We start from the raw sequence: 26,527 nt of genomic DNA on the forward strand, positions 1-26,527 counted from the left end.
AGGGTCTTTAGAACGACCCATTGTTTCACAAATACTTGTCTCAAGTTAAGGGACCAACATTTGCATGGTGCTGCCACTACCAGGTTTTATACTGGGGACAGTTTGCTACCACGCAGTCAGATATAAGAACGTGAAAAACGTCAGCATTACTTCATGTTGCTCTATCGTAAAAAATCTCAATAAAACACACAGAAGTTTGTGGGTGCAAATTAAAAGGGTGCAAATACTTTTACAAGGCATTGAAAATCACAAACTATGGCTTTCTTAACCCCTGCACATTGCTCTGCCTGTGACCATCCAGTGATTTGCAGTAATTGCAGAATCTTGTGGTGATTTTAATTCTAACTGGGTCTGTCATGTGCTGGTGTTCGGAAAGCCTCCAGCAGAAATTACCTGGATCCTCGGAAAGGTCTCAGAAGATATTAATCTTCTGGGCCGTATGTTTTTCTTTTGCCCGTCTTTTTTCACATTCCAAACAAGCACATTTTATCATCTTCCTCTCAAGACAAATATAACCAAAAGTGACAGTTTCAATAAGGTTTGATGAAATCCCAACATTCCTTCCCTCCAAATCTAATGACTGTTCTGGCAGTAGGTGTGTTTCTTAGAAAATATAAGGAAACAGATTCCCATAATTCATGTTTGGTAATGGGTTTATATGCCATGTGTTGAATGTTACAGATATGAAATATGTATATTTTCATTGGTTTTTAATGGTATGGTATAGTACCCTAACTGGCCACTTTATTAGGTCCACCTGCTTTCTAACAAACAGTGAATTTTGGCTCCATTAGTAAATCCTCACCAGTTTTGAACCAAAATCCAAAATGGCTGCTGCTGCTTACAGAGATATAGAAATATTCTGTTAGTTGCACTTATTATTATATATAATATTGCATAACCTCTACTAGTGAATGTTTTGAGTTTAAATAAAAGAACTGCAGGGAAACTGGAGCCTCTTTTAGTTCATAAACAATATCAGCATAGAAAGAAAAATAACTTTACAGTTTACTTTCCCTGATGACTATATGAATATATATTACATTTATCAATGGCCATTAGTGAATAAACCCAAATTAAAAAGCACTAAAAGTCATTAGCTACTCTTGTTCCCGTCTATCATCTCCTGTGTTTTGAGCAAGTTTTTGTTTTTATTGCCGCTAGCAATCTTCACCACTGTCCACCTAAAGGCAACAATGTTAATAATTTTTGTAGCTAGTGTGGCTAAAAACACCGTTATGGTAGTTAACAGTGAATTAGCTTGTCTTAGCATATATATGAAAGAAATGAAAGTTTTTTAGGCTCTTCCTGTAGAGTAGGTGCAATAGGTAGTTTCTACATTTTCAAAGAGCAGCTCTGAAGCCAAACAGTAAAATCCTACTGTTGTCTTTCTGTTATTTGGGAATGCTCTGTCACTGAAAGCTAAAATCACAAACACTCTCTAATTGGATGATGCCTTTGTTATGCGGTTTTATGTTCCCAACATTCAGTTTCTATTTTTTCTTCCTGAGGCAGGATCTGGATATTACTACATTAGAGTAAATCTAAAAACAAACTGAGAAAAGCATTCATTGCACTTGCAGAAAACATTCTGCCTCAGGTTATGTACATGAAAATAGGCATTTAAACTTCATTAATGTAATTTAATATTAAATCTACTAAGTAGGGTTGAACTAAACGTGAGTCAATGGAGAAAAGTAAAACATTTTCCACATTACATGTGAATTTCTTATGCGTTTCTGACGCATTTTGCTTTACATTTAACAATCAGCGTAGATAACACGCCAGCTTTTCTGTTGCTCATTTCACAAAACGTCAAATTGCACATAAATTTCCACCTCCTGGCACATCTCTGGCTTTATTGGAGAAATGAAGGCTTCTGTGCCCGATCTAACAATCCAATTATGAAGCAGGGCTCTGTTACAAGGCGCCGATGACAGAATCAATGAAAACAATATATGAGAGTCTCATTTTATACATGTGTTATTGGAAACGAGCAAAAGACCTTATTTTGAAGAGAAGAATCAGCAGCAGGTGATTCTTCTGTGAGGTGAGGCACAATTAAAACAAACCAAGAGCTAACGCCTTATGATTTGTGGAGCAGCGAGAGTAAATACTGATGGCGTAAAAAGAAACTTTGGTCTTAATTAAAATAAATAATAATAAATAAATAAAAAAATCACGGGAAAGCTATAACAGAAACCCTGCGAAGATTTTTTTTGACAACAAACATATTTACAACCTGGTAAACTGGAGGGTTATTGCAGCACAGCGAATAACATTTTCCGATCATGTTGCGCACAAAAAAAGCAGCTTAATTTTCCTGAACGTGGTGGCGCCGAAAGCTGCCTCAGAGCTACTTGTAAGCGCTGCAGAGGAACGGGTCGCGTCTGCCTCGCTGAACTTGGCTGCATTTCAGACTGGTGCGGAGGAGGATGAAGGCCCGCTTCCCCGCCTGGCTCGGCGGAGGGGAGCAGAGGCCTCGCGGCGCTCTCAACCCACCGCGGTACGGGAGGGCGAGGGGGAGGAGCGGGCCACGCCGCCCACCTGGAGGTCCGGGCGGCACCGGGGCACCAGACAGCCTACTCTGGGGGTAAACTGAGGGGCTCGTTTCATAAGCAGCGCTGAGTAAATAAAAAGAAACAATTTGCAGAATTTACACCGAATTCTTTTGAAGTATAATGTCAGCATCAGGTTCCTGAATTGGTTTAAAATGCTCTCTTTTTAAAATCTTTGGATTCACATTTGAGGACTTACCAGTCATTAAAAATTACAAGTGATCCACTGTATTTATCTAGATTTCTATTCCACCAGTAGAAGTTAAGCTAAAGTTCAGGTTAGCACCTCAGATTACGGCAGTAAAAATAGAAGAGACTAGTTTGAGGGAGATGTTAAAATAGGCAACATCCTTCAACATTTAGTGTTTAGTAAGAGCTCCTGACTGTTGAAGTGATCTGAGGCCCCAAGAAAGAAAACGACAGAAACTTTAAAGTCTGGGAACCCCTGGTCTTTTGGTCCAAGGAAGTTCACCCTGAAAGCAGACCGCAAGATGCTAGAAGAAGTCTCCAAAAACCTGAAAATGGCATCAAGTCACATTTCAATTAGATTTTTATTCATCTTTTTTCATTTACTGACTAAAACAAACAGAATTTTTGGTGTTTTTAATTTTTTCCAGATGAAAATGACTGGACATCAACATGGGAACATTTCTTTGGATAGAAGTGCACTAACATCTTTCACATTAATATATGCTACTTTGATATTGAAAGCTACCTAGTTTTTAAAATGCAATGGGATTTTGGTCRATTTCGAATTCCCAAGCAAAATCTGCATATATATTTTACTGAAAAATAACTTCATTTACAATCTTACGTCTGTTGGCTCTTTTCTCCATTATGCTGTCAAAACGTAAACTGGTATATTAAAGAGTTTTTCAGTGCAGCATCACTGCACTGACCAAGTAGAGAAGCAGCGACTCGACTCGGAACCATCTCCTCGTCAAGACACGATGTTGATTTCCACCTGAAAAATGGAGGACAATGACCCACCCGCTGGTCCACAGAGAACTCCCACTCCCAGTTCAACCCGCAAGGGAGTGGAGAGCCACGAATCACTGACATTCCGATGTGGAATACCACGTATGTGCAGACAGAAGTCTTCTGTTGCAGCATACTTCCTGATACTGAATGATGACACCGTCAGAAAGAAAGCGAGGCCTTTCCTTCATCAAGGTCTGTTTATCTGTGAGTGCCTTTGGCAATGTCTGCTATATGTCTTATGTCGGGTTCTTCTAAGTCTGCCCTGTCTCTGTGTTACCCTGTGGTGGACTGAGGACACGTCCAGGGTGTCCCCACAGGGTTGGACTCAGACAACCCTGTGCACAGACAAACAAATGGATGGTATTATTTCAATCAGCTGAACTAACTCACCTTATTCTGTTTGGAAATACAGTAACTTTGGTGACAATTTTTATTTACAATTTCTCTAGACCAAAGAACATGTTTTATTTGTAATAAATGGTAAGTAAGCAGATAAGAATCATTTTTATAAAAAATTAMTGGTATTTGCCACATTGAATGTAGGCATATCAATAACAATGATRAGATCAAACTGGCTGAAGCTAATGTGGAAAGCATTRAGTTAGCTTAATTAGCTAAATTCATGCWATAATCTGATTTCCTGCCTTTTATTATCTTTTAGCTTACTGACAATTTCAGATCTTGTCCACATGTAGCCAGGTCTTTATAAAAACAAATGTCTTCTTCACGTCGATTACAAAAATATTATGCACACAGGATCAGTTTCAGAGATGTTTTCATTTATACAAATCCACTCCTCAGCGTCGTTTTAAATATGCCAAGCCCATAGGGGGCAGTGTAGCGATAAGCTAAAACCTRCCCGCCAATCAGATTGCTTCAAAATAACCAACATTTCCTGCCAGGAATTAAACATGGAGCCAGGATTTTCATTTGTGTAGATAGATATAAAAGTTAAATACGTTTTAATGGTGTGTAAGAATATAAAGTTATTAAAGCATAAGAGTATGTCAACATCAAAGCAACTATGTTTGTCCATTAGAAAATCTCCATTTTCCAGTGGACAYGCAAATACAAATACAGTTTCAGTAAATCTCTACTTTCGTTTGTTTTTATAAATACTTTGAAGTAATTGTTTTTTGTGATATTAAACTGAGTATCTGTGTAGATAAAAAGCTGAAACACATCAAAATGTTTTCCCAGATATGCAGCTATGTGTGGACTTGGCCTGAATAAATATCCACACATTCTGCCGAGAAAAGTAGTCAAACATTACACCAGAATTGCACCCGAACCTGCTAAAAGACATTTAACCAAATCACATCATGGTTCAATGTAGATATTTGAGTCTGATTGTGAATTTATAACCTTTTGCACTTGAATAAAGAACAGTTATTAGAAGTCCGAAATGAATGGCCGTGAGTCTATGTAAACTTCTGGCCACCACTGTCCTCTTAAATCATTTTGGGCACATTTGGATGTAAAAAAAACACACAGAAGATGCTTTTTAAAAAAAAAAATATTCTGTGATGTTTTCGAAATAATTCCAGTGGAGCAGCTCAGCTTTCAGCTCTGCTCAGATTTAGATGTGTGCAACGCTGCCTGAGGCGAAACAAAACAAAACCTCCAGAAAGGTGAAAGGTAGAGGCTGAAACAGAAGAAAACAATAAGAAAAGCTGAGGAATTCACTACTCTCACCTACCTCTCTGCCTTGCATCTGCTGCTGCTGTTTACTGCCAGTAATTAGGTCATTAATCAAGCTAATGGAGGATCAGAGAATGTACTGGCTGTACTGTCCCCCACAGAGCCACCTCAGATTGCCCTGGGACCACCAGCCGAGGGGACACTTTCYGGATCACGACCCCAGACAGCTGAGAAAGGCCCGCCAATCTGTCAAAGCCTGCTCCCCARCCACCCACCCTGACGTCCACATATGTGTGCACCATGGGAAGGTTATGTATCCAATGTAACCACTGCCAGCATGCTCCGCTGCACTGCTGCAGTCTGTTCAAGTGATGTGAGCTTTGATGACAGCGCGGCTGTGAAGGTTTTAACCCTGGAGAAGTGCTAAATCAGACGTCTAACCTGCAGGAAAARCTGCAGTCTGATCAGGTTTTTGACTTTTTTTGGTTCAAAATAGGAGTACATTAAACTGTTGGGTTGTAGACGTGCAAATCACCTGACCAAACAAAGTGTCAAAGCTGTTTGAGTCTAAAGAAGATTTATTGTTTTTGCTTTGGTATGTTTGCTTTGCTTGCTAGTCAATTTAAGGCTCCAAAACAATGGAGGCAGAAATTTATATCTGACATTGATTGATTAGAAATTAGCATACAAAACAAATGTGGTAGCACAAATTCTGCTAGTCTCTTTGGGCAATAATAAATAGTGACCACTGTGCRCCTTTTCTTACTGTCACATATTGACAAACTAAAAGATTATATTAGTTACAGGACCTGCCGATCAATAGAGAGACGGTCAAAACTATCACTGTTAGTAATCTTGTGCGTCATTGGTGGGAGCTAGCTAGAAGGCAACAGGCTAGCTCGTTATTAAAATATATTTTTCAAAATATATTTGAAAAACCTAAGTTGTTTACCTTGTTACAAGCTTAATTTAATCACCATTGTATTACTCTGAAAAGCTAACTTGTTCCTCCRCTTGTTACAGGCCGAATTTATGCTAGCTTGTATTTAAGCTAACTTGTCTTAAAGAAGCTTGCTAATGTTTGAAGATAAGAGCTTGTCTTAAAGCAAACCTGTTTCTAAAGCTAATTTCAAACTACCTTTTTGCTGCCTTTAAAAATTTAAGTCTTCATGGTAACGTTTTTATCAGAATGTTTTTAAAGTTTGTTGTTCTTAAAACTAACAAATAGCTTATTTTCTAGCTTGTCTCAGCTAACCTGAGGGAAACTTGTTTACACCCTATCAGGCTTTAAAAAAGTGAGGATAAAATAGACTACTATCATTCGTTATAAGTGAATTYCCCCCACCCCCCAAATTCTTAGAACTACACTGCATTAAAGATAAAATATTTTGTTCAAATAAAGAKAAAATAATTGTAATTGCGTCTTTTCTCTAATGATACTCAGTCTTTCTAGAAAACAAAATGTTATTACATATTCACCTACATACTCCTAACGGGTAATTTYATCCATTTRTAAGCACCTTACTGAGCAGAAGCTCATAAACAAAAGCTATATGAATATCTTCAAACGTTCTTACTACTGGAGAACAATGAGTTTTGGAAAATTTAAGCAGATTAAAACTGTGTATACTGTGTWAATACTAGATGTTATTTAGATGATTGTTGGGAAAGCCTAAAGCAATAAAACATTCAAAAATGTGACCATGYAGTCATATGAAMATCTATTTTGAAGAGCATGCGGACCCCGTATAGTGCCGTCTTATCTTAGAGTTTCAGAAAGATGAGGACTTTTTTTCTTATGAACTRTGACAGATAAGCTTTCCCAATCACTCGAGATATTCTCAATATCTAGGATAGGAATTAAAATAACTAAAAGTCCATAGCCTGAGGCTTTCTCTGCAGTGCTCTCTCCCTCTGGTCATTGTCTCGTACAGTCATCTGCCCTGCCGGAGGACCCGAGCTCATCCCAGCCTGTCTTCCTAAACAAGCTGCCGTGTAATTGCTTGTCAGAGCTGTCTGCGTGCCTGTTTTTCTCCCCCCCTCCCCCTCTTCTTCTTCTCGCCACCACGCACCTGACAAGAAACACATATTTACACTCAAAAATGAAATTACAGGCAATTTGAGAGCGGGAGCTTCGGAGGCATCGCCGTCTATCGAGCTGTCCAAGTCGATGAACTCCTTTTACCCCGAAAGTGGAAAAAAACCCACCAAACAAAAAAAAAAAAAAACTGGGAAAACACAGAATAATAAAAACAGAATAAACTGTTTGGGAATCTAGGCTACTCTTTAAACCTCTTCATTTTGTCAGGCTTCTTTCACGGCTTCTGCTTTTGTTTTCCATCAAGCTAAAAGGATTCTACGTAATGTTCAAATAACCCAGCAGGAAAGAAGGAGCAAAGCTTCACAGGTTAGAAGTGCTTAACTGGCTGTGTTGAGGGAATTATTACAATACAAATCACACAATGTGCTGCTGTAATTACTCATTATTAATTACTGAGGCACATTCAGCCTTTAAGTAGCTGCCTCCAGGACATTTTCTGTAAATACTAATTCAACTTAGCGTTTTAAATAACTCGCATTCAACGGAACTACAAAACAGCAGCAGATTTTTCATCACGGCAATRATTTCGCTAAAACTTTAACAAGAAATGAAATATCCTTGGCGCCAAATGGAGAAATACAAATGCAGTAAATCTGCTACCTTTGAAAAGCTTATTTAACGTTTAAGTGATGTCTAAATGTCAGGACTGTCAATAAAAAATCTACCATTCTGAGCAATTAAGAAGMGAAAAAAACATATGAATTTAATGTGAACTGTGAAAAAACAAAACTTATACTTATGAATTAAAATGTGTGGGGKTAGGGGAGTAGAAACTAGCATAGCATAAGAGCTGCTCTACGCTAACAGGAGAGGGGACTAGGGCGGGGATGAGGCGTTGCTGCCATAATTTGGGATATTTMATAGAAAATACTAATAGGGGAGGACGGCGGGAAAGGGGGGTGAAAAACGGCTTCCCAGACAAAACGGGAGACGAGAGACTTGACAGGTATGTTTAGGTATTTCTATGAATATACATGGATTTTTAGACCCTGCCCACACAAAGACGATTTTAGGTTCACCTGCAAAGGTTTTTTCATCATCATCATCATCATCATCATCATCATCATCATCATCATCATCATATTTTTATTTCAGCCAGACAAAAGATCTGTTGTAAAAAGATAAACAAAATAGGAAAAAAAAACCAACAACAAAGAAACCATGGCGCCGTCCATTCTGTGGTAGTGTAACATTTTTTCTTAATCGTCTACCAAAATTGACCGTGTTGGTCTCTGTGTAGACGGGTCTTTAAACTGAATCTTTTAATTAAAAAAAAAAAAGTATAATATATTCTTTCACCAAAAGTGCAATTTTAATTGTTTATTTTGTATTTGTGTAATACTGACATTTTTTCCCCAGGGGTTTTAAATCTTCCATTTCCACAGTTCTATTGCTTTTCTTTTTAAAAGATATTTTACCCTTAAAGTAAAACTTATCAGCTGTCAATGGAAAGTCAAACCCTAACCACAGTAGTTWTATCCCGAGAATAAAACCAGTGTAAAATTTGTGTCAAACCGCCATGAGTCACCTTGTCGACATGTTTGCTGATGTTTACTCCCGAGAAGAATTGTGTTTGACATTTGTTCCAGACAGATCTGTTTGGGACGAGCGATGTTTTCGGGATGAGAAGCGAACRGAGGCAAGAAGCGGAGCAGCGTTGTTAGAAGGGTCGTGATGGGGAGGCCTATGATTGATATTCCCATTAGCCACCTGACAAGGTGAGGACAAGGCTTTGATAATGAATTGTGACACATTAATGAGCTTGTCTAGCAGAGACAATACTTGATCAGCCTTCTTACCATGTAACCTTTGATATCAGTGCAGCAAACCGCAGATAAATAAAGGTTTAAAAAAAGTCACTTGCAAAGACAGAACATGACTTTAACAACTGTGCTTCCAATGCGAGTGTTTACGTTTGGAAATTTTGAATAAATGTATTTTATTTGGATTGAAGTTTAACTTTTTTTCCAGTTTAATGTGCGAAGATAATGGGYGATTTCTAATCAAATAATGCAACTTAGTGTAAATTGACAGCAATAATTATCCACTGCAGGAMAAAACAGATTTTTCAATTTGTATTCAGAGATCAGGTACAGAACGAATAAAAAGTAAGCAACAATTTATTCTGCATGTACTGTACATCCATCAAGTCACACCATTTTGTATTTTGATTGTAAAAAAAAAGTAATTTCAGTCTTTCCAATGTGTAGAAGAAGAGCAGAAGAAGATGTCTATGGAACTCAGCACTGCCCCCTATTAGTGACACACAGTACTTTCTGCCTCATCCTATGTATTTTCACTGTACATTTATGGCCTATAACAAAGATTAAATATATCACACATATTCATGAAATATTTTAGGTAAACTGTGGAACATCAGCATATGTAGAACATGTGTAACTAAACAAGTATATTGACGATATTAAGAGAACAACAATGCGCATGTGCCAACTGACTGCCTCRTTCAATGTGTGACACAGCGCCTCCAGAGGTGAAGCACAGCACTGCACTGACTCACCCCAGACTTCTTCCATGTATTTCAACAGGAAATGAGTAAATTAAGCGATTTTGACCACAAAAATGTTAATATTACCAAGAAAAAAATGAATTAAAAAAGTAACATGAACAAAGTGATTTTCTCTAAGAATTAGCACTCATTTTCAGAATTCCTTTTGTCATTGTGCGGAAACGAAGCTCAACGAAATTTAAAAAAATAGCAACTCTCGAAGGCAAGTCAAACAGCTGAATAAAATAATAAGTAAGTATGTCAATAAACATATAAATATGGTAAGAACACAGAACCACTGAAATGTTAAGAAAAATAAATGACGTTTGCCTCCCAACCACACATCACTGAGGGCACCACAGCTTAATAACTGAAAAATGTTTTTGTACATAATATCAAATATCATACAACGTGTACATGTCATTCTATTTTTAAGTTTATTTGAACGACAGATATCTCTTCTGGCCTGGGAATATCATGTGATTAGGGGAATGTTCCTGATGTAATCTAGAAAACACAAAGGATGGATTGATGCAACTTCCACCAGCATCTTGGTAGAATATATTTTCATGGCAACTTACAAAACTGAATAACAACAGTGTTTAACCACAGCTTGAGTTTAATTCGGTCGTTGGTTATTTAATCGGCAGTCAAGTTTAAAGATATCACCAAACTGAATTGCTTGCTCTTTCCAGGCACCTTAGTTACATGTTTAGTATTTGAAGACTTTTTGGATAAATATTCCAGAATTAATTTACATTAGGAAGCCCAAACTGGATTTTCCTTTTCGTTGCTGCCTCAACAAGTTTGTATTTGAATGCCAAGGTTTGTGTTGGTCCCTCTGCCGTCAGCATCATTGGGACGCTGGCTGCCTAAGTCTCCTCCCACGGGAACTCATTAGAATCGGCGTAGAGGAGAGGGCCCCAGACAGGTCAGGACAAACTGCACAGATGAGCTGCATAGTGATGCTTTCCGCTCCGTCTTTATGTCTGTTTGGTTTGGCTGCGTGTCACTTTATCCCGGTGGATGGCAGTTGAGAGATTGGGCCGCTCAAGCACTTGACAAGCATGGCGAAGACTCGCAGGAAGATGCCGACGTTCCTGTGACAGAGATATTAGTGTCTACTTTGTCCAGAGTTTTCGCGTGTGATCAAGCGCATATTTACAAAAGGACTGACAGTCACCTTGCTGTCACGCCGCAGCCTCCCTTGTGATGTATGACTAGGTCAGGAGCACTGCCCCACCCGCCAGACACTCATTAAATGCTCATGAATCTTAAGTGGAATCATACAGATATTTGAGCGTAATATGTAATATTTGATCAACCTGTTGAAGATGACGAGTTTTTATGCAAAACTGAGAGAGAAAATAGAACAACATCCTGATGCTTCTTATGCTTTGAAAAGAAAAACAAAAGTGCAAGCAGTGAAATATTTTTATGATGAGTTTTACGTTTATTTTAGGAGTTACTCAACTTAAAGGGTTACAGCAGTGGTATGTAGCTTCTTCTTGTTTAATTATTTGTTAAAACAGTCACCGTGTCGACACGGTGTGATCTGAGACAAAATCTGTGAAAACATTGATCTCCTCCACCTCCTTCTTGAGCTACAACTGCTGTCTGAAGAAATGCAACCAAAAACAACCAATCGGAGCCAGGAGGAGGGTCTTAGCGTTGTCAAGCACTCTCATGTACGGCCTGCTAAATGTGCTAATGGCAGAGAAACAACTTATCAGTCCAGGAAAACTGTTTATCTGCCATTGTTGGTGACCAGCAGGATCTGCTGACAGGGGTAAGATGTAGCATAGCAGAATGCAAGGGGAGGCTGTGAGCAGGTCCTAGACAAGGATGATTAACAGTGCTAAGACCCTCCTCTTGTTTCTGATTGGTTGTTTCTGACAGAGCTGTGTATTTGTGAGATGACAGCAGAACAATAGGGAGGATATTGATGCCATGCATGGCTGTCATAAACAGGAAGTAAGCTAACTAAGAGGACCACATCTGGACATGCATGCTGATTATGAAGTCTCAAATTGAACTCCTCTGTGTTAATGTTACAATTCACTGTTAGGAGCAACCTATTCGCTTTAATGCTGAAACAAGGAAGGGCTAATAATGACGCCTACAACAAGAAGTCTGTTTGAAATCAGAAGTAGAGAATTGAGGCAGTTTGGGAAAGATGGGAGTTGTGTTTGTGATGCTAATCAAGACCTAAACATCGCCTAATTGCTCACTGGCTTCTGTTTGCAGCTGGCCGTCCAAATTCATTCCCATTCCTTGGAGGTCTTCGCTCCGTCTGACTGCAGATCGTTGAAGCTTCTGCTGAAATGGATGGTGTAGAGTGAGGAAGGCCAGGGATGTTGTTATTGCTTCACAGAAGCCCGTGGACACATAAAGAGTTTATCATCTGGGCGAGCGCAGAGCAAGCTCACCAATATCCTGAGGCAATCGCAACACCGTCCAGCCAAGTTTGATTGACTCCATACATCAAAAAACGTCTGGGTACGGATCGGAGAGGGGAAGGCCGAAGCGCCACTCGGCTCTCACGCAGCATTGGAGGACTTTAGTGTAATTGGTAAAAAGAGCTGCCAGGCCGGGGAGCTGGGGGCGGCAGCGCGGTCACAGGAGTTTAGTCTGAGAGCAGGAAGCCGGTGGGGGTGTTGGCTGCTGTTTGAACCACCGGAGGGGGCGGCCATTATGAATGGATGAAACAGCAAGACAGGAGGCTTGATTGGAAGCAACCGGAACCTGTTTGTTGTTAAAAAAAAAATCCCTTTTCTCTCCGTGTGTGTGTGTGAGAGAGTGTGTTTATGCCTCTCTCCATCTCTGTGTAATTAGGCTGCTGGCTGGAAGAATGATCAGCTGTCATCCCCAATGGTGGCCTTCCACTGCCTGAATGTCAACACTGTCTGAGACCTCCTGTCTGAGCAGGCAGCACACTCAATTAGAGACACTCAGTCACCGCGGGGCTGCTAGGACAAACACGCCGCCACGTTTCACAAACACACACATACATACTTATGAGGCACCTTTTTAATGCCCCCATCTATAGTCGTGGTTGGGAAAAAAAGATAGACGCGCTTTCAATTCAAAGGTTTTTGATGTTGGGACATTAAAAATCTGAAAAAATAGGACAGTTGGTTTGTAAAAAAGACAAAAAAGAAAAAAGTTAAACAATAGAGAGCCGCTAATGGAATGCAGATGGTTAGATGATCATCAGTGTGAGCAGTTCCATGAAAGGAGGAGTTATGGCAGTAAACTGATGTATTTATACAACGGCAAGGCACAAAGACAATAAACATGRTTATTATTATTATTATGTGATAAAGTGAAGACTCAAAGATAGAAAAAAAATTACAGTTCTCCAGTTTAAAAAGTACATTATGTAAGTCAACATAATGCATGGAAAGACATCAACACCTGATGACTTATTTCTTAAAAAAGATACAGAAACGCATTACGACCCAGTTTGAGGGAAATTGTAGGTTTGCCTTAAAGACAAAACCAACGACACAAAAAGTATGCTGACTGTGTATAAAATGGAGAACTAAGATCAAAAATATACACATACATAATTATCTAATTTAAATGGGAATTTGGTAATACACATAAAGAGATGGGAAGATATCAGTCAGAACTTTGATGACAACAAAATTATTTTATAAGATGACATGTACTGTATTTTTTGGACAATAAGTTGCTCCAGACTATAAGACCAACCCAAATTATGGAAAACATGACTTATAGTCCAGAGAATACAGTAACTGACTTGGTTAAGAGGTAAAGAGGTTGTCTGTGGATGTCACAATATCAATACAACAGCAATGACCTGCAAAAGCAACATAATATCTTGTAAAGCGTGGAATTCGACATTTATTGTGAATTGGTGTTATATTTAAATGAACTGAATTCAAGTGGATTGGAAGGACAAGTAATTATAGCAGGTGTGTGACATTACGGAAATACATCAGCGTTTCTTTTTAGAAGAAATTTCTGCTGCATTCATTAGGTTTAACTTCAGTAAAAAGTCAAATTAAAACCTGGAAAGTTGAGCTTAGATATAAATAATAACCTGGTAAAAAAAAAACAACAAACAAAACACCAGATCATTTCTTCTCTCCTGATACCAACTGGAAGAGGGTGTACTTTCTTTCTCTATGTTCTAGCACACTAAAGTATTGCGTGGCCCTCAGCAGTTGCGTTCATTAAAGCTTAACTTTATACTGTGGCTGTCTGGTATTTGTGGGAATGTCTCTCTGCAGGCTAACAGGCTTATTCCTGGATGAAAGCAGAGGCAGGTAGGCAGCGGCGGCGGCAGACTGCCTTCTTGACTCCRTACGGCCACATCAAAGTCCCCAGAATTAAAGGGTGAAACAGAAGGAGCTCTTTCTCTTTGTGCATCTCTTTGCGAGTTTCGAAAGTGCTGTGCAGTCTAATGTCAAACAGAGGTAAAGTCAAACCAGAATTTCTAGCGAGTCTGAGGCCTAAAATGAAACGACACTTCGTCACCTCGTGAGAACTTTCTGCCTGGATTTGCTTAATTTCTTACACTGCTCAGCAATCATTTTCTTTGACAAATTGCAGAGGAGCTGCACACCATCTGGACGTCTTCAAGCCTCCCTGTTCTTTAGCTGATGCTATTACCCAGAGCGCCGCGTGATGGAGTGGGCAGGTGGAGGGTTGGTGCCCTCGAAAACAGAAACCATTCAGGAAGGTACCGTAGAATCTGTGGAGTTACATAATAATCTCGCCTTGTCAGGAATCACACACACCTTTAATTGTCCTTTTTTCCCCTCATTTGCTATTTCCAGACCTTTACTGCTGACATGTGCAAAAAAGAACAGACGGGCATAACCGCACCGCGTATATTTAAAGAAAATCTGGGTAAAATTTGAAAATGAAGAAAGGGAAAAGATTGAGTTTAGAGGAATAGGGAGGCTTTGTTGGCCTCCATATCTCTGTCCTCTGGTTGGTTTTTGTCATTGAGGTCACTGCTGAGATGTGGACAGAAAAGACAAAAACATCTCTATAACAATGTGTACCAAGAAAGGAAAGGAATCTTCCAATAGAAGCAAAGAAATATCAGCACTAACATTTACTGTCTGAATAGAAGACAAAAAGATTTGACCAACTTTCTGATCTGACAGATATATGGATTAGGATATGCCCCAATCACAGTCAACACTAAAATAAACTACTGAGCAAACCTAAAATCAAGAAAAACATGATTACTTGGTTGGCTTTGCCTGAAACTCACTGTCAGTTTTTGTAAACTGCCACTTTTCTAAAATGCTGTTGTATGTAGCTGTGCAACAGTTAACAGAACACATGTTTTTTTTCTCCAAATTAAACAAAATATTCTGTTTTTAATCACTTTGGCAATCTCAGAATGAGTCAACCCTTCATGACAACCAACCTGGCGACCAAGATGGCCACCGCATCTCCCAGGACTTCCTTTGAAACCTTTTCTATCCCTCTAGGTTGTAGGACGTAGAGGTTCCCAAAGTTCCTGTGACTGTTTCTTGAAAGCTGTGCTTCCAGAATCATCTCTAGAGACCATCAGGGCCTCCAATATCGGTTTTATCCTTTCCCTTGTTTGTTCAAGGTAATGATTTCTTCTCAGAACTWTTGGAACAGATCTCTCGACTCAGCCGTTGTTTGCTTCAACCGTGTGCCGTATTTCCACCTGATTTGGAAATGTCAGCTGCCTAATGACTGTATAATTCTATGAAGAAGCTTATTCAGAGGGAAGATTAATTTTGAGACGACTTATTGAAAGCAGGATATAGAGTTGAACTTGGATCATATCCTCGCAATGTTGGTTCTATTCAGCTTAAACTGCGATTTGCCAATAAACCTAAAGACAGCTWAAGAGTTCATCGTCTCTTGAGCGGGTCATGGCAGCATTTATCCACACTCAGCTGCCTAATGATTGTATAATTCTATGGAGAAGCATTCATTTCATCAGTATTGTTAGGACTTAGAGCAGCAGCTCCATCAACCCTCACAGAGGTGATAGTGAACCGCGCTCTGCCTCAGGCTGTTGTGTCCAACCTTTACCTCAGTTTGGCCTCTCCTCTTCCTCAGCCGCCATCTCAGCTCTGATTGCTATGCTGCGTGGCAAAGTCGCCTCATGGGAAGCAGTGTTCCTCCCTCGTTTTCTTCCTCTTCCACACAGTAATCCCGGGCCGTGGAGCGGGCGGCCGGCGCCGGCGCCGTCCCCCGGCTGGCTGCAGACGGGTCTCACCGGCTCTCGTCTTGCACTGCCAGCCTCAGGCCAGAGCTGGAGGAGGAGCGCGTCCCACAAGTTCTCATCAAGTCAGAGGGAGAACACAGGAGTCTGCGCTCTGAAAATCAGGATGCTAATTTATTCTGCTGCCTTAGTTGTACTAAGATCAAATTAGTGAACTATTGACTGAATATTGAATATTTTCTCAGAGATTACAGTAAACGACTATTGACTACAAGGATCTTAGYGGAAGTAATCCCGGCGTTTTTACAAAACGCTCCACCACCTCGTGCTTTAAAACCCAACAAACTGCGTGATAAAATGTGCACAACAGAGGGGAATGCGGCCCCCTGGTGAGAGATAACTATGATTTATGTTTCATATCTTTAACCACATTACCCAGACATGGTAGCAGGCACATTCTGTATTTAATTGCGCATTACGCAACACCGGGAGGGTGTTCAACATTATTACAGTGTAAATATACAGTTTGAAATTAAAAAGAGCATTGTGTTGGAGCAATCATGTCAGATTAGTGTTAAATGCAAAGCATCATAAAACGCCTGGAAGTGACAAATGACTTCCAATAAGTATCGCTGCCAGTGTGAACGCAGTAGAGCTCAGAAGCGTACACACGTCTGGGTTTTGTTCTGGGTTTTTGTGAAGAAAATGAAACCATGACGACTCATTTCTGAAACTTCAATATCTAATCTTTTGCCAATGAAAGCCAAATACCATCTTAACGCAACCCAAAAAAGCCAACATCTCCTGTCTTATCTCCATATGTTCTGTAAAGGGACATATGGAGATAAGACAGTAGATGCTCTTTTATGGTAGAGCCAGGATGGAGTGGGCTGTGGTCCCAAACCGGGGGTCCACTCCACAGGGTCCTCCAGTTTTTTCCACAAACAGAAATCTAAAAATGTTGCTTGGGTAAATTTCCCCTTTCATGACAATAAATGCTGTTTTTATTCTACGCCCCTAAATAAAATCCAACTCAACCAGCTGGCTTCGTAGGTCACTTCATTATCAGTAAGTAGAAAGTGTAACCTGTAAACCCAGAAAGGCAGAGGTTTTGAATAAACCATTTCTAGAAAGAAAATGTCTGTCTCATCTTCAGACCTTATGTGGAATGTGCTCTAAAGACGTATAGCGGGAACAAGTTGAAATGGAGTCCCAGTGCAGCAGAACACCCCCTTCTATCCTACATTACTATGGTGGAACTAGATGTGCTTGCTAATTGAGTCTCAGTGCTCAGAGGAGATGAATAGAGGGGATAAAAAGGAGAAGAAAGTGAGGGGAGGGGGGCTTCTGTTCATAAACAGTGTTTACTTTAAGCAAGCCGTTGCCTTATTAGTATTAATAGCAGCGACTTCAGAAAGCTCGTATTCTGCCACTGGACAGTTTTGTATTATTTATGATGGAAATGAAAGCCAAGCTGCACTGGAGGAGCGCTGCATAGCAAACGATGTTGCCGATGCCAGTTTACGTAACCGACGCTTGGGTAAACAGCGGATTCAGCGCAGCAGGAGGAAAACGAAACGAAAGCAAAACGCCGGGCTGAGGCCAAGTCTTCCTCCGCCGCAGACCGTTTGATGCCTGGTCTTCATCTGCTGGTCCTTCTGAGCATCAAAGCGCGCAAATCTCGTCTCCGGTCCGACTTTTCTGCGGCGGGTCAGAGGAAGCGGACCGTGGCGTGTTTTTAACTGTCATCTGTCGGGTTTTATWATTGAAGCTCGAACGTCGGCGCGTCAGATGGGGAAGTTTGAACCCGGACTGCAGCTTCTCTGAGATCAACATCCGGAGGAAACAAATCCACCTGAAAGTCAGGGCCAAGAAAAAAAACAAACATTTTCTGCCAAAATTAGAAAAAAATGAATCGCAGCCTCCGTTAGCTCTTCCTAGCAGTGATGCACGGCAGTGGACAGGTGATCACTTGGGCTTGTTTTCCAGCTAAAGGGATTTAAATGATTGATTGATTTCTCACGAACAGTTGCCGATTCATGGATTTTGTTAATAAACTCCCAAAAGACATTTCTTCATGTCTTTATCATGAAGAAATTCCAAGTGTTTCCAGACTCTACTTCCCAAAGTTATCAGAATTCCTCAAATCTCCAAAAGCAACCCGTCAGTCATTATATGAAGAGGACAAATAGTTTTTTTTACAAAAAGATTGGTTTAGACAGCTGCTTCCTACGTAGAAACAAAGTCTTTGCTCTTTGTATTGTATCTTTGTCTTATTATCTGTAAGCAGGAAAATACCTTTGATACATATTTTCTATTCTTCAAAACAGACTTTGCTGCAAAATAAAACCAAAACATATTTTATCTGCGCCCAACATTTACAAAATCTGAGCACACGTGGAAAGAATCACTCCAAAAATGACCGCAAAACAATACGGAATCAATCTTTATTTATATTAAATTAAAAATATACTTTTGACAGATTCATGTAACAAACATGAGGAAGGGTATTTCTCTGATATAAAGCTTTGGGTGTGATTTCGAAGGACTTGAAGAGATAGTCACCAATGACGATGCTTGAGAAGAGGAGAAAGTGTGGAAGGACGAAGACGAGAAGCTTCTCTCCTTCACATCACCTCTAAAAGCATGCAAAAAAAATGAAAAGGGAAACAAAGTGGTAGAGAAAGATGTGCTCTGCCTTTCAGGGAAAGGATGGACTTAGACTTGGCTCAGTAAGATATTTAGTAGAAACTAAGCAGAGCAAGTAGCACTGTCTAGGTTAATTGGCAGCACTGGTTTCACAGTTATGGTGCTAAATAAAAGGAAAATATGTTTGTAAGTATGGGTGGGTTAATCTGGCAGGTATGAACTGAAATATTAAATTACACATATTAGCCTGCCTCCATCACTTTTGTAGAGTTTGAGTGTTTACATAAAACAACAAAAACAACAACAACAAAAATCCATGAGGACAGCCACTGAGGCCTGGAGGACGGCCACCGAACAGTTTTACATGATAAAAAGGTCAACAAGCACTTTGAAAATCAAATCCCCACCAGTCCAAAGATACAGTCACAGAAAGCAAATATGTACGTCTCTTTTTGTACAAGTAGTGATAAGCAGGAGAAAAAAACAGAGTCGGAGAAAAGGCCGATGTAAATTCAAAGCGCCGCCTCCTGTTTTATGTACAAATTCACCATGTCGGCCATTACAGTGCTTTAGAAAAATACTATTCACATTTGTTGTTGTAGTGTGTGTAGATAAATTCTGGAGGATTCCCTCCCCAAAGATTCTGTACAGTTACACTGATCTGGTATTTTATTGTGGAAAAGAGCGCGTGACTTTTCATTTATGTGACAAATTGTGCGATTAAAAATCAAAGTTTGGAGCTAGATTTTTACAAACATGTTAAATAATGTACAGTGGATGAACTACGTCCTTGATGGCATGGAGAAAACATACACACACTTACACACACACGCACACGCGCACACACACACACACACACACACGCACACGCACACACACACACACACCCAGATCTCTCTTGAAATATTTCAGTCCCAGTTTGTGCTGTCTAACTTGCTGAAATATCAGTTAAATTTGTTGTACCCTGGACAACAATGTCAAGGTTATTCCCATCCACTTTAAGCAAACATTATTTACAACCAATCATACTCTGGTTTATTCTGAATGGAAGAAAACCAGCCAAGAAATGACCTTTGCTGTGTAGCTTCAGGTAATCAGCAGCATGAAACAATGTTTTCAAAATCAGTGTTTATGCCTCCTTCACACTTACAGTACATGGTCAGACTATTAAATAAAAATAAATAATAAATAAAACCTTTTGTTCACACCTGTTTTGTTTTTTTAAACTGTCTGTCGCGCCTTCTGGGCATATTGTACAAATTCATTTAAATAATATGGTCCAAGCTCASAAAAAGGTTATTAAATCAAATATAAGTAATACATTGAACTGTTTCTCAAATAAAAAAGAAAAAAAAATATTCAGAACATGAGACCTATGTAGTTTCAGGTCTTCATCGCCTTCGTTTAAAATTGGTGCATGTGGAAAACGTTTCGCTAAATTCATAAACAAGCACAGCTGTTTGCCTTCCTGTTCATTTCACAACACAAATCTTTGTCTTCCAGTTTTCATATTTACAGTGCAAATCAGTTTAGATGGAGAAAAAGGTACAATAGCTTCAGTTTATCTGCTTATAAGATAAGCACATAAAGTGCTGTCATTTTGTGGTTTAAAGGAAAAGTCATGAATATCAGCCTTTCAGTTTTCTGTCGACAGATAAAACTGATAAAAATATTAAAAATACGTGGTGGTCAGCCATTTTTACGTGTACACAATGTAACATGACCACCATTTTTGTTTTTCTATCCCTGAAGCAGAAACTGTTTTAGATCACCTTCGTTAAAAGATTTGCCCAAGTTAACAATATCAGTGAATTTGTGAATACAGATTTTACACAATATATCAGTTTGAATGGACTCTTTCTTAAACGTGACAGCTGTTCCTCCCATTAAACCAAGTTTGACCAAGTTTAGAGCTGAGCAGTATGACCAAAATGTAATTTCATGGTCTCTGACAGTCATTTTCTCTGTGCTCTTCGTACAACGCRGGGATCAATRTGACGCTAAACGTACATGCTRGCACAAGGCCAAACTACACGAGCGTTTGCGTAGTTTAGGATCTGTCAACTTCACACATACATTTGTATATTGTTTTTTATAGAAATAAAAAGTATTATGAGRTACTTCAGTAGTTCTTTGTCGATGCAAAAATGTGACGCCAGCTAAAGTGCCTTTTGGTGAAGRCTACTTTAGGCAAAGATCTGGAAAACAACGTTAAACTAATTCACATACATAATTAGKTTCGTAAGAAACATGTTCAAGCATCTCTAAAGAGTTGGTGTTTTCCACAAAAACTACTATTTGAAGACAACACTGACCTGTGTTTTTTGTTTATTTGTGGACAATGGCCTAGCTAATTGATCATATAGCCCAGTATAAAAGTTATTTGTGTCCATCCKTTGTGTGTTCAGGATTTTAATGGCAGCAGCCAAAACTGGTGAAGGCTCAATTTATGCAGGTGCTAAAAAGCTATTTTGTTTGGAACAAGGCAATGTGCCTTTGAGCTGCGGCTTAAACAGTAACATAAAATTAAATTCACTATATAAGAATTAGGCCCGAAGAAAACTTAGGAAAAAAAAAAAAAGTCTATCCATGAAAACAACAGATCGTATTTCGGTTTTCCATGCCAGCAGTACTAACCAGGTTTTCCAAAAGAAACATCAATCTGTGCCAGATTCACATACATGCGAGTATGTTCTAAAATAACAAAGAAATCTGTCCGAACAGAAAAAATCTGCCTGTAGAAACATGRAGGTGCCTTCTGGGGCTCCCCATTTATTTGTGCCAATGAAACCAACTGCTCAAAAATATTTTGAAAAGAGATTTTTGCAACTAAAACAACATAAAAAGCCACACAGAAAGCTACATAAAAAAAAGACACGTGTATGTGTGGCCTTGGATTAAAACAGCCGTCAGTTTGAGGGCTGTTTTGCTGCTATGAGTCACCCAAACGCTTCGGCCACAGCTGCAGGTAACACTGCCCCAGATCAAAGCAAGATATATTTGAAACGTGAATCATCAGAGCAGCAAAAGAAGTAATAACTTCCTTCACAAAAAGAAATAAAAACTTTTTCATCGATGCTGAAAGTCCAGCAGGGATCCTAAAAGACCACCACGTCGATRAAACCTGGACTGGGTTCAAATAGAGCCACTGTGTTTTTACAATGAAGTTATCCTCTTGGTCTAATATAGGCTACTTTCCTATGATTTTTTTAATATGCATTCTGTGTTGTTATATATTTTGCCTTTGCCTGAAGTTTATCTAAGTGCAAACAAAATCAAGCATGTCTTCATTTGCACTCATCGTCTCTTTTCTCAGTTCAAAATCCTGGAACTGAGTTTTGCTTCCTTTGCTCTGCGTAAATAAGCCGAAATACGTCATACATTTTTTACTTTGATTATAAATTCAGTTTCTTTTTCATACAATTAGAGTTCTAAAAGTGGCTACAAGATACTGCTTTATAAATTAGTCATAATCTGGTAATATTAAACATAAGAAACAACAACACTGGAACAAGAACATTTCTTAGGCGGGTAAGGCAACACCTTCGAATGGGTTCTTTCCTGTTGAACTCTTGAACGTATCACTTTCCTCAAACTCATGCTTAAACATTTGATTTCTTAAGTGTGAAACTAGCAGAAAAACATGTTGAATATTTCAGTGGGACAAGATGGAAACAGACAATTTCTACCCGGGTCTCTGATCAAAGCGGTCCGGGGAAATGAAAAACGTACGCAGCTTTTACATGCGCATCGTCAAACCCTTTCAGACACGCTCCAACATATAAGGAAGGTAAATAAGAAAATAGCTCAGATGGAGTTTTCCACCACATGAAAAAGCAGTTTTAATGCTGGGCAATACAAAGTGGAGAATATTAGACGTTTTAAAACTTTTAACACCAACAACATTTTTCTTCGTTGGTGGCAGTTTGCCCGAAGAGGCAGCAGTGGCGAATTTAACGATTATTTTCTTGAGAGGAAAGATTAATCAGTACTTTTTTCACAGGTATTCTGAACAACACAGGGGGACACATTAAATGACGCCATGAACACACGGAACAGATCCATGGATTTTGGCTACAGGCTGTTTTCCGTTTACGCCAGAGGGTGGCATAAATAAATGACATAGATCAATCAAATGACTTATGGAACTACAATAATGTAAAATGTCAGCGTCATTGGAGCGTTTCATCGTTTTGATGGAAAGTCTTTCCAACAAAATGCTAGAGCTAATTTTAACAGTATTTTAGCTTTAGTCTTCATTTCCAAACTGAAAACAAATGTGAAAATGTAATTGTAACTACTAATCATTGTGTTGGATCATTTTGGCAGCAGTTGAAATAATAAGGTAAAATTGTGGTGCTTTTATTGTGTATTTAAAACAGAAAATGTGAAGCTTTCACCACGTTCAACTTCGGCTCTGATCAAACAGCTCTGTTTCAGTGGGTTTCTTTTTGGACTGAGGCTATACTGAATAATTTAATAAAAATTACAGTTTCTGAGGGAGGGAGACCAACGTTATATTAGAAAAAAAAAAAAGAAGCAAAAACAACCATACAGATACAGGTTACCTGGAGTACCATACACATTTGCTAGCGCCCCTATTAAAGGTGTAAGGTTTTAGAAAAATCCAACATTTTATCTATTACAAATTTCAGTTTTTTACAAAACTACTTATGCCAAACGTACAAATAAAATAAACACAAAGAGTATTTCCACCTCATGTTCACTGTTGAATACGGTGGAGGACCTGTGGTGCTGTGGGCTAGGTTCTCTTCCAAAGGCCCTAGGAGCCCCGTTGGACTGCATACCATCACCCACAGGATGTTTTCACAATAAGTGGGGAGGCGGTTATGTAAAGGTTTTTTAAGGCGTCCAGTCCAAGTCCAGTCAAACTAATTCATGTATTAAACCAAAATTAAGCAAATTAAATACTTAACAGGTAAATGTCCTTGGTCCTTTAGGTGTTAAAAATTATGTGTCAATAAAGAAAATTGGAGTTGGAGGAATTTTGTGGTTCTTGGCTTTATGCTACTGCTGATTATCATAACTTTGTTTAATAAATCAAAATTGTCATATTCATAAGGTATTACTTAGGAGACACTTGGTGAAGAAACTTATGTCTGCACATAAACCTACAGAAACCAACTGAAGATGGAAGCACTATTGGTACAAAAATTTCAAATTACTTTGGTAAAAATGACAACATTTAAAAAGAAAAAACGTTCTAGTGGAAAGAAGAAGTAGACATGGTTTGGTTACCGGTGTTGAGGTTCATCAAGGCGTTTGACCTCCCACCATTTTTAAGGAGATGTTAGAGGAAGTGCTGGTGTGGCCAGAGTTTCTGAAGTGTGTACAGAGCTTCAAGTTACAAAGTAAAGACATAGTCAGTCATGTTGCTAAAGCTAACTAGCTAACTGCAACTCTACGCCACCTGATAGCTGGTAAGAAACCACAACAGTTTGGTGAAGATAGGTTAACTTAAAAGAGTTTAGGGTAATGGTGTCCTAGGAGTAACGTAGTCTACGTTACCCATGAAACGGCTTCCAGAACGTTAAAAGAACATGGTTGCCATGGTTCCATCAACATTTTGAGACCAATTCGATCCATATAAAGTGTTTGTCAACAGATCCACCGTAAAACCGCGTGTTCCTGAACTCAACCAAGCAGATTTGCAGGGACTCTGAAATGTTTCACGAGATTTGTTGCCATTGGCCCGTTCTAAGAGCCTTCAGTTAACCCTTGGATTCTCATGTTCCGCATGTCTGAAGGCCTTTGTTTAGGCCTGCTGCTGGTTGATAACTGTCAATTACACTGCGGCTGATTTCTGCAACTTGTTTTTCTCTCATTCTCAAAGGGGCTCAGCTAGCTTGCTGAAACACACACACGCGCACGCACACACACACACACACACGCATCCCAGTCACACTGATGCAAACCCAGATCCACACATTAAAAAGTAGTCTGTGCTCTGCTGGTGCTGCCTTCTTCATTCCTTGAGGTCTTCATTAGTCGGCTTGTAGGAACCTTCCCTCATCCTCCCAGTAGATGTCTGACATTCTCTCGCCCTGTGATCACCACTTTTAGTTCTGACCCTTTTCGGATGATCTTCACACACAATTTGGCTGGATGCAGCAATTTCCATAACATTTTCTCCTCAAAGTTAGCTTTGCGGTGTAAATGGAAAACCAGTGTCGAAAATGCAACTTTTCCGCACTGGAACCAGTGTATAGAAAAGTAATAACAGTGTACTTTTTTGTTCCTTGATGATTTTGATCATAATCTCCAAGTTTGCAACAAAGAAAAGAAAAAAAAAACCAAAACAGTTGTTGCCCAGGAGATTTTCAGGCGATTAGTTTACAGTTTATGGTTGAACTACAAATAAAAGAGATCACTGTAGTTCTGGCCATCACAGTATCACAGTAACAGTAGGATTAGATGGGTTTCACATATTCAATGGAAAATTCAAGAACACGCAGTATAATCCGAAAGGCAAAAACACTGAATATGACTGATAAGTCTGTTTCTGCTGCTCTCTCCAAAAACTAAACCAAACTCTGCCTCAGTTTCTCACATTTCGCTTTTTTTCATTGCAAAACCTGACTAATTTTTCTTGTTTCGGAATCTATTGCTCATCTTCTGGCTTTGTTTTTTTTTTCTTTGCTGGAAAATAACAGAAAACCTTTTGTTTCTCTCACAAAAGTGACACTGAGGTGGCTGGCAGTGAGTTCATGTCCCCAGAGCTCGATCCTTTTAAGTCTGAGAGTTGTCCGCCAACATCACAGAGTGCCTCCATCTTTTGTTGCCTGATCTTTGTTGCCATGGCCATCTCAATGCGTTGGAAGATAGTCCCTATCTACAAAAACGGAAATGGACTGGACTGGATGTAGGGAAGGTGTCTGAGTTGGTTGTACCGGTCCAACTCCTTTGGATGTTGCTACAGCAGATGGTGCAATCTCTGGAAAGAGTCAGGCGGGTCTTTGACGCCACTGATGGTGGAACCAGAAAGGATGTCTGGGTGGCAGGAGGCTAGAGCTGGTGGATGATCTAGACCACAGTGTTTCTCTGCCTGTAGGGTGGAGGCGGCAGAACGGTGCCGGACTTCATGGCAAATTCAGACATGTACTCAGAGTTTTCAGCCACTGGGGGCCGTATGTGTCCATTCTGCTTGTAGAAAAGCTTGGCGTTGGCGGGGCCTCCCTGCGCCCCGTCAGGGGCCACCTGTAAGGAGGATTTTGGAGGCAAGCTGTGCTGCCAATATTCAGGATTGTCAAAGGTTACCTTGAGCTTCTTCCCGCTGGCCTTCCCTGACGTATGCCCTCCATGCTTCAGCAGGCTGCCGGGATGGGAGGTGGTGTAGCTCTGGTAGGCTGGCAGGCTACCATGGCAAAGGGTGGACGAAGTGGACAGGGAACCTGATTGGCTCACCTGGGCTGGAGCAGAAGTTCCTGTTTGGCTGGGAAGGACGGAGCCACCTGGATTTCCAGGCGGCCCTACAGGTTTGATGGCGTTGTGGGCATGGAGGATGTGAGCTGCTGGAGCATGGAGACAGGGCAGGCCGGCCGGAGACGGCTGGGCCGAGGATAGGGGGTAGTGGGGCAGACTGGTCTGAATGGTGAGCGGGAGATGGGAGCCTGGCGTTGACCCTGAGATGGAGGACGGAGGCATGCTGGGTAAGGGGAGACCGTTCCTTCTCAGGGCTTCTAGGCCCAGCTCAGCAGGACTGTGGAAGGTGTTGAGGTAAAGGGGCTCGTTGATGTACTCGTCCTCTCCTTTGGACTGACTGTTGGGCGTGCTGTGGTAGCCCGGGTTGTCCAACGCGTGGATCTCGCCGTTTTTACGTCTGGATACAAACGGGTTCTCCTCAACGGGGTTCAGGTACTCTGCAGCACAGATCAGAGGGA

At 40.0% G+C, this 26,527-nt stretch overlaps 1 protein-coding gene across 1 annotated transcript in view; it reads right to left on the reverse strand.

Annotated features, from left to right (window-relative positions):
* Positions 1-18,404: 18,404 nt before the first annotated feature.
* The window catches only part of LOC103476823 (receptor tyrosine-protein kinase erbB-4), a 112,467-nt gene continuing 104,344 nt past the window's right edge, over positions 18,405-26,527 (reverse strand). The window contains exon 25 of the mRNA XM_017302062.1: positions 18,405-26,506. Within this exon, the coding sequence (XP_017157551.1) occupies positions 25,671-26,506 (836 nt within the window). The 3' untranslated portion in view covers positions 18,405-25,670. The remainder of the gene's footprint in view (positions 26,507-26,527) is intronic.

The sequence above is a fragment of the Poecilia reticulata genome, linkage group LG2 (genome assembly GCF_000633615.1).
Source record: "Poecilia reticulata strain Guanapo linkage group LG2, Guppy_female_1.0+MT, whole genome shotgun sequence".
Lineage (NCBI taxonomy): Eukaryota > Metazoa > Chordata > Actinopteri > Cyprinodontiformes > Poeciliidae > Poecilia > Poecilia reticulata.